The following is a 9,210-nucleotide window of genomic DNA, read 5'->3' as shown; positions in this document are numbered from 1 at the left end:
AAATTTCATTATTTTAATTGTTGCTTGATGATGAGTCAAGCTCCCAAGAGGCTTCTGATGAACTGTAAAAYATATAAAATAAAAAAACACCTTATTCATGACTGCAGTTTGTTTTATTTTATTTTTATTTTATTTTTCGTTTTAGACTTTATTTGCAGCTTTTCCATATCTGATGACAGCAATGTCCACTGAGATTACTTTGTGGTGAAACTGAACGTGTGCGCCTGACGTTAGGTGCGTGCAGTGAAAATAAAATAAGCCACAAGAAGACAAAAAAAACTGTACATAATGTGTTACACATGGAGTTTTTAAAATATTATTTAACCTTTATTTATCCAGGTAAACTGTTTGAGAACCACTTCTCATTTACAAACATGACCTGACATGCACTGAGTGCATTGCAGTATACAAACCCACATACAATATTCAGCCATAGTAAAATGATTGTAAATTTTTATTGTGTTTAAAAAATTTAATCTATGCCCATGCAACACTAAAATTAATCAGAGTTAACTCGATTAATTTCACAGCCCTAGTTATTATATGTGAAACGATTTCGAGGTAGAGTTATTTGATGTACAAACACAAACATGTATGCTTATGATTAAAGGAAAAAAATTGTATAGGTCCTCTGGACGGGTTCTTCTTTAAAGTCCAGAGGACCTATACAATTTTTTTCCTTTGATTTTTTTACCTGGATTACTGAGATGCATCAGGTCATATGCTTATGATTGTTGCGAGCAGTGATGGTTATAAAGTCTAACAGCTGTTGGGAGAAATGATCTGCGGTAACGTTCTTTTTTGCATTTAGGATGCAGCAGTCTGTCACTGAAGGAGCTCTGCAGTTCAGCTACAGTTCCATGCATTGGATGGGAGGAGTTTTCTGTTAGAGATGTTATTTTTGCCAGAATTCTACTGTCTCCCACCACTTGCACTGGGTGGAGGGGGCATCCCAGCACAGAGCTGGCCTTCCTGATGAGCTTATCCAGCCGCTTCGCGCAACAGTTTGTGGGAGTATTTGGGGGCAAACAAAAGAAATGTAAGCAACGGGGGGACCAGTTACCAAAATTTAATGTTTGGATTGTTGGACAGCTTAAAATGTTTCTTTTGGTCGGTGATGGACCAACTTCTAATCAGAACAAGGACAGACTTGTCCAGAATGTTAACACTGCTCAAATGTTGGGATTATTAATGCCTAAATAGCAATCTGGAGATGAAAAGTAGAGATAAAGTTAAACTGTTGTGCAATAATTTCACTCTTAATAATGTAATAATTACTATAGTATCTCACTATATTAAATCCCAGTATACAGTGATCATATTAACAGCATTATGACCCCATTATGACCAGTGGGGCTGGCCAAGTGATAAATGCACGATCTTGAGGCAGGCCGACCTGTGAGTGCAAGTRTAAAACGACTTTCAAAATACATGTTTTTGTTTTAACGGTGGTAAATGCCCTGATGCATCTCAGGTGGTAAATGCATTTGTTATTGTGATCAGAAGCCTTCTGCATCACGTATATTATTAATAAATAAACCAGACACATTATATAGATGTGGTCAAGTTTTAAGATAGTCCGTATTTTTAATATTAAGTGGTCAAAATGATCTGTAGTCGGGAAATATGATGCGCTCTAAACCACGTCAACATATGAGTGCAGGATCTACTGGACCTATTGGTGACAATCTTGTGTTTTCATTATTCTAACGTACTTTCATGTATCTGTGATCATTGTTGCACAGGTACACAAATAAAATGCACCACACAAATAAAATGCACCACTCTATCTATATATAATCATCAATTTAAGCAAAACAGTCACATTTAGTGATTATTACAGTTCTCCTATAATCAGACTATACCATGTGTAGTTTAAAGATCAGTAAGCAAACCCCAATAAATTTCTTCATGTCTCTTCAAAACGCATGGACAGAAATTTAAAGCTCCAAGACGAGGCTGCAGCTAACTACCCGATGTCAGCGCAGTTTGTTAAAATTCGTAGARATAACGAAGCAGGAGGAAATAACAAGCGAACGCACAGAGCAGCCTTGCACAATCCGGTCACAGCAGTTTGGGATGAAAATGGCAGCAGCTGCTGACGAAATGTCAACATCCCTAAACTGTGTTTGGTATGGTTTCTTGTAGGTATCACCGTGGTTGTTTGGCTACATCAGCACCAAACAAACGTCGGAAGACCACACATCCAAACCCAGTCCTTTCCAGTAATGTTAGCGACTCATCCTCAGATCAGTAAGAAAATGATTTTCAAATGTTTCCAAGTTCTCTGTGTTTGATTTGACAGATTATAATGTTTGATGTATGAGACACAACATATAAAGTAGACTTCAATGTTTGATAAAAAGCTGATTTTGGTTTGACCTCTGTTATTTGATTTTTTTTTTTTTTTACAGAGATGATGACTCAGAGGAAGGCAGTGAAGTTGAGGAGACTCCTGTTCAGGTTTTTGAAACAACGTAAGTCATATAAAACTTTCTTTATGTCAGGATCAATTCTGGTTACTATTAATGCYGCTGGGCGGAGTCAGACTGCTTGGTGCTTCTCTCTTGCTACTTTCGTTTTTTCTTCCAAATTTTGTTTATTTTTTTAAAACAAATTTTACAGTTACATGACAATTATCACATTGTTTACAGAAAAAAAAACGTACAACTTCTTTTATAACAAACATATGAACTCCAAGAACAAAAAGAAAAAGAACAAACAGCCTCCACTCACATCAAGGTAACATGAAGATAAAACACCACTTTTTTAAATAAAGCTTGTCAGTTTGGTCATTTCTATTGCATTAGTTATGTCTTGCCCTTTTTATATAGTTGGACCAATGGTTGGAATGACAATGTAGAAATAGTGTTTCTACATAAGACAGGAGGATACAACCTACTGTAGTAGCCAGGACAACTGCTAGTGGGCCAAATCAAAGCTCACTTTGGGCACCTCTGATGTAGACGTTTCTTCAGTATTGGTAATAAGTAATGTTAGGAGACTAAACACTGAACTTATGTAACTTATCAAAGGTAGTGAGACGCAATCAGACAGGTAACAGTTGGGTTTATATTAGGGATGCACRATACAGAAAATTCACGATWCAGTTTGATACATTAGCGGTTCAATTTTTTTTACATACAAAAAAGAGAAATTTATATGCCCTTCTTAACTTGTAGTTTATTAAAATGAATTATGAACAGTTGTTTAACCTTGGTACAGTTTTTAAATTAAATGTTGCTGAAACAGCAAGTTTCTCAGTGGATCTGTGCTCGACAGTGCAGCCTAGGTGGAGTAGTTGAACACAGATCCACAGAGCCTTCAACACAGAGCATCGTCAGACAAGTAGATAAAATAAATTTTAAAAGTCTGTATTCAATATATTGTGTGTATTGAACCTAGAGCATCRTATCTGCAGCAAATTTCTTTTAGAAATGTTTATTTTTCTGTGTTGTTGTTAGTGTGACAGCGCTGGACATTCCTGGTGACATAGATGAAAGGGACTTCAATCACATTCAAAACACTAAGTAAGTCGTATTTTTATATATTTAATCTGAGATCTGACATGTTGAGCGTTACGGACTAATATTTAACCTTCTACGTAGTATTGACTGGGCTGAGGACAGGACAAAGACTCCAAATGAGGACACAAGAGACATCTCAACACCAGAGGAAGAGGAAACCATAGAGGAGGGCTGTGACTGTGATGACCTTGATGAGGAGGAGGATTACATCCCCCCATTTTGTGTTCGGTAAGTTCATAAATAAAAATCGTCTTTCATAAAAATTATGTTCTTTTCTCATTGCATTTATTTTAATTTTTTTATTTGTGTTCAACCAGCCCTGCTGATGCCATGCAGCAGATGTTACRTCTGGATGCTCTTCAGGCCATCAGCACGGAGGAGACAGTCCACGACACTCTAGACTCAAAGTCAACCGAATTCCAAACAGTGCCAGAAACCCTTCAAGTCCAGAAGGAGTATGACATCATTGTTCACCCTGCTGCCATCACGTATCAYGCCTGTTTGAAACAACTCGCACAGTGTCTGGTGCTGCCGATCCCCATGTGCACAGCGAAAGACCCGCTGACGTTTGTGGAGTGTCGGGCCCCTGGACCGTTCCAGATCCAGACCAAGTCCAGAGGAACGGCTGTTATCATGCAGTGGGTATGTTCATTTAAGATAAGATAAGATAAGATAAGATAAGATAAGATAAGATAAGATAAGATAAGATAAGATAAGATAGAACTTTATTGATCCCACAGTGGGGAAATTTGATCATTACAGCAGCCCAAAACAGTGGATTTGCAGTAACAGGCTGCCTGCCGTGGTGCCAACTTAGAAACAAAGAAAAACCGAAAAATCACACAAGGGAAGGGAAGATGAGGAAAAAAATAAAAAACATCATATTATATCAACACTGTGACACACTATGGTGTTTATGAAAAAACCTCTGCATAGAGCAAGTTTATTAGCCAGAGGAGTAAGTGAGTTTAAGGGGGCCCGAAGAATCCAGTCCCCAAAACCAGCGCAGCTACAGTTCAGAAATATTGATGGAAACTGTTCATTTCTGTGCAGCTTTCAGTCAGCTCTGGAAAAACAGATTAAACGGGCGAGAGGAGGGGGGAAGGTGGGGGACAGGGCTTTTGTCGACACATCCAGCCAGTAAGAATTTAGTCAACACATCCAAGGCCGTTGTCGGGGAGATCCAGATTCTGTAATCAGTTGTTTTGGGAACAGAAGAGACAAGCAGACGAYGACAACAATTTTCCATMTGCTTTAGAGTTCCTGCTGGTACTCTAAAGCTGGTACTCCTGCTGGTATTTATACTCATTTGCAATTTTGTTATTGTAATTGTTAGTATTTTATTCTAAATTTGTTTCTAAATGTGTGTTTTTCCAGATCTGTCAGAACAATCACTGTGTATGGCAGTGGAACTCCCAGCCTACTTTCAAAGATGGGACCCAGGCCGGGGACTTCCTTTTGGCGTCAAATATAATCCTGTCTGGCAACAACTACACCAAAGTAGCGTTGCTCTTCAGGTTTATGAATATGGGAATGGTGGAGCGGTCAGCCTTCTTCAAAATCCAGGACTCATACTGTGTCGATGCTATCAAAGACTTCTGGAATAAAAACAGAGCAGAAGTAATTTCCAGGCTGCAATCAAAGGACAGTGTTGTAGTGCTTGGTGAGTATAACTCTATAACCCCAGGCAATGTTCAGTGTTCACATGCATCCCTGCCGACACTGTTGTCCCCCACTCAATAACAAATCTTTGTTCCTTCCACAACTGTTACTTTTAATAGCTGATGGGTGTATGGACAGTCCTGGGGTTTGTGCTCAGTACTGCACCTACACTGTGATGGAGAATGACACCAAAGAAGTCCTGTCAATAGTCAACGTTGACAAACGGGAGACTCAGAGGAGTCCTGTGTTTATGGAGAAGGAAGGCTTCATCAGGAGTTTTGACCAGCTCCACCAGGAGGTTAAACTTGCTGAAGTGTGCACTGATGCACCTTCACCGATATCTGCCCTCTTCGGTAAGTCCATTACACCTATATTAATACTAATAGTGTTTGCTTGACCTCTTAGGATTATATCTAACATTAAAACAATACCCCTAACTACATTTCTGTTGTGCTGTTTTTTAAAAGACCCAGTGAAAGGAAAATACAAGGACAGCCGAGTGCTGCACACTTTAGACATGTGGCATGGTTCCAAAGACCTGGGCAAGAAGATACATGCAGTAAGTTTTTTTTGTGGCTCTGCCCACTGGGGCACCAACAATTTTGTCCATGTGTGTTCATACTTCTTAGAATATTCAAGCCCTAAAATAGAGGTAAGAAGGTAACTGCATGCCCATTGCTTTAAAAGCAGACGAGTCTAGGGCAGGCGGAGGCACACCAGTCGATGCTTTGGCATCAGGTTCTACCTTGTTCTTAGTAAAACATCACAAGTGTCAACTTTTTATCTTTTTCTCCAATATTTTTATTTGTAATTTCTTTATTTGTGTTTATTTAGGCAGCACAGCAAACGGGTTGTTCCGTTCTTCTGCAGTGGATCAAGGATATCTGCAACCATTTCTGGTTCTGCTGCAAGACATCAGAAAACTATGATGACTTTTATGTGAGTACTACTATTACTCACTCAATCATACCAGGTGTAATTATCTTTGCTAATACTTCAGCACTGAGGTGTTGTTGACGTGGTAAAACATTGTGGGAAAATTAATCCACTATACAAGTTGTACATTGTTGTAAAAGTAAGTTTAAATTATGTTCATTTTATAATTTAGGAGATGTGGAGTRGCCTTCTTCGCCACGTCACTGGAGAGGAGGAGTGGTCTCTGGATGGCTGTCAGGATGGTCCCCTGGAGGAGCCCAAAGACAAGACGTGGATAGAGAAGGGGTCTGTGGCCTATCAGGCTTTATCAGAAGTCATTCTGAATAAAAGCTGGCTTAAGGAGGTACACAAGTACCTGCACTTTAGGTATGATAATGCTTATTCTTCATGTCATGTCACCTCTGAATCAGTGGTTCTTATGTTACTGTTGAGGAAGAATCTATATAATCTGATGGTTCTCACTGAATTTGCAGGTCAACTGCTGAGCTGGAGTCATTCCATAATCACATTTTGATGTATGCCAGCAAGCGCTTCAGTTTCACTCCTCCTGTCTATGAAGCAAGAATCTTACTGGCTGGCCTGGATTACAACCACCATGTTCACAGACCACCCAAGAGGAGGCCTGATGGCTCCATCGAGTATGTAATATACATAATTATTAGAAAGAATGTTGGGTTGTAAATGTCGTCATTTGCACAGTAAAAAGTGCATTCCATAGCTGACGTCTGCAAGGGGGTTTAAAGTTAATATTTATTTAGCTTATTTCTACTTTACCTTCTCCAAAGAGGGATAGAAAATAAATATTTTGATCTGTTTTCATTGTTTATCTAACATCTAATTTCAGATATCGCAAACTGTACAATAAAAAGTCCAGGAAATGGAGTTTGTATGCCATAAAGCAGGAAAAGGACTACCGTTACATCCCAGAAATTCAGAGGGCAATTTTAAAGAATCAAGGGTCAACTGGATTTGCACTTCCTCAACTTACTTCCATGAGACCAAATGGCCCACGTCAAGATGGTGTGCCATTTGGCGTGCCGTCTGGTGTGTCATTCGGGTTGCCATCCGGTGTGGCATTTGGTGTGCTGTCCGGTGTGCAATTTGGTGTGCCGACTGGTGTACCATTTGGCGTACCGTCCAGTGTCCCGTCCAGTGTCCCGTTCGGTGTGCCGACCGGTGTGCCATCCAGTGTCCCGACCGGTGTCCTGTCCGGTGTGCCGACCGGTGTGCCAGCTCCCACCACCCAGGAGCTGATGGAGACACAAGTCAGCAGAGACCAGGGTAAGAAGTAAATGTTTATATCAAAACATCACTGCTACCTGTCAATAGACTAGTTATGCAATGCTGAGGAAGCCTTTTTTTTAAGATAACCTTGGTGTTATCTATYGGATAACAGACCCGAACAGGGCGTTGGGGTCATTACAACACACTTGTTTTATGATGGAAACCTCAGTTAACATGATGTCCTTCTGTTTAATGCAGATGAGCAGCAGCTGTCGAAGGTTAACGAAGAAGAGGTTCCTCGTGTGTCCAGCTCCAATCTGGACCAACAGAACCCAGAACTCCTCCACATGAAAGAGGAGGAAGAGGAACTCCAGAACCCAGAACTCCTCCACATGAAGGAAGAGGGAGAGGAACTCCAGAACCCAGAACTCGTCCACATGAAAGAGGAGGGAGAGGAACTCCAGAATACACAACTCCTCCACATGAAGGAGGAGGGAGAGGAACTCCAGAACCCAGAACTCCTCCACATGAAGGAGGAGGAAGAGAAACTCCAGAACCCAGAACTCCTCCACATGAAGGAGGAGGAAGAGAAACTCCAGAACCCAGAACTCGTCCACATAAAGAAGGAGGAAGAGGAACTCCAGTGCAGCGAGGWAGGAGAGCAGCTTCCTGTGAGGAGTGAAGATGATGAGAAACCTCAGTTATTCCAGCTTCATCAGATCAAAACTAAAAACAACAGAGAGACAGAAACTCCAACCAGCAGCTCAGCTGAACTCATGAAGACAGAAACTGATGGAGAGGACTGTGGAGGACCAGAACCAGACAAGAACCGGAGTCCAAATACTAACTTACAGCCAATCACTGATGAGAGGGCTTCAGACTCTTCAGAGACTGAAGACAGCGATGATTTTGATAAGGATGAAAACATGTCAGGTTCTGGATCTGACAATGAAGACAGTGATGAAGATTGGAGGGAAACCAGGACACCTGGATCAGAACCTCCAGCTAGCTGCTCAGCTGAGCAGATGAAAACAAAAACTGATGGCGAGGACTGTGTAGGACCGGAACCAGGTCCAGGAAGATCCCAAGCCAACTGGCAGTCAGGTTGGTTGAATTTAGTTATGGTAGAGATGTGACGTTCACGAACAATCTGAATCTTTGAACGGCTCTTTACAACAAATGATAGAAGCCGAGTCGCGGGCAGTAATGAGCCATTTGTAGTTTTATTTTTGTCATCCCTCATATAGTCTTTATTGTTTTCATTCTTAAATTGCTCCCACTTTGCTTTTTCACAGAAAACAAGCAAAGAAGTGAAGTACAGAAGTTCACAGGGAAAGTGGAGAGGGGTTTCCACTTGACAAGGGACATGGGCTGTTTCTTAGATCATATTCAGACCTGATAATTTGCTCCGCTTTAAACGAACCAGAGTTAGTTTCCAGCATTGGTCCGGACCTTTTGTACAGGTGTGAATACACTCATGCGAACTCTGGTGCGGATCAAACAACTGGACCGAGACCTGCTTTTTGAGGTGGTCTCGGTCCGCTTCCAAACGAACTCTGGTGCGGATCAAACAACCGGACCGAGACCTGCTTTTTGAGGTGGTCTCGGTCCGCTTCCAAACGAACTCTGGTGCGGTTCGCTTCAGTTTGCTTCTGGTGTGAATACAGACCGGACTCTAACCGAACCAACTGCATTAAACATGCACCTTTTTGGACCTCACAGCCATTAAATTAGCTGCTTCTGACATTTTAAATGATATTCCAGTTGTACTATCAGCAAAAATGTGCGCATCAGAACCGCAGCATGCAGGACTTCCTTGTTTTCTTCTGGATCTGTGGCTCAGTCCGCCCCCGTCCTTTTT

General features: G+C 41.1%; 1 protein-coding gene across 1 annotated transcript in view; it reads left to right on the top strand.

Annotated features, from left to right (window-relative positions):
• Positions 1–8,455, top strand: part of LOC106529025 (uncharacterized) — a gene marked incomplete at its 3' end in the record, with an annotated part of 9,780 nt that extends 1,325 nt beyond the window's left edge. Inside the window, 13 exon segments of the mRNA XM_014024337.1 lie at positions 2,149–2,253; positions 2,415–2,477; positions 3,465–3,530; positions 3,609–3,755; positions 3,845–4,169; positions 4,905–5,190; positions 5,309–5,542; positions 5,657–5,748; positions 6,024–6,128; positions 6,298–6,491; positions 6,599–6,763; positions 6,970–7,406; positions 7,608–8,455. Coding sequence (XP_013879791.1) covers positions 2,149–2,253; positions 2,415–2,477; positions 3,465–3,530; positions 3,609–3,755; positions 3,845–4,169; positions 4,905–5,190; positions 5,309–5,542; positions 5,657–5,748; positions 6,024–6,128; positions 6,298–6,491; positions 6,599–6,763; positions 6,970–7,406; positions 7,608–8,455 — 3,067 coding nt within the window.
• Positions 8,456–9,210: the final 755 nt, after the last annotated feature.

The sequence above is a fragment of the Austrofundulus limnaeus genome, unplaced genomic scaffold, assembly GCF_001266775.1.
Source record: "Austrofundulus limnaeus strain Quisiro unplaced genomic scaffold, Austrofundulus_limnaeus-1.0 Scaffold419, whole genome shotgun sequence".
NCBI lineage: Eukaryota > Metazoa > Chordata > Actinopteri > Cyprinodontiformes > Rivulidae > Austrofundulus > Austrofundulus limnaeus.
The sequence above is the reverse complement of the archived record's forward strand: the minus strand, read 5'-3'. Positions and strand labels throughout refer to the sequence as shown.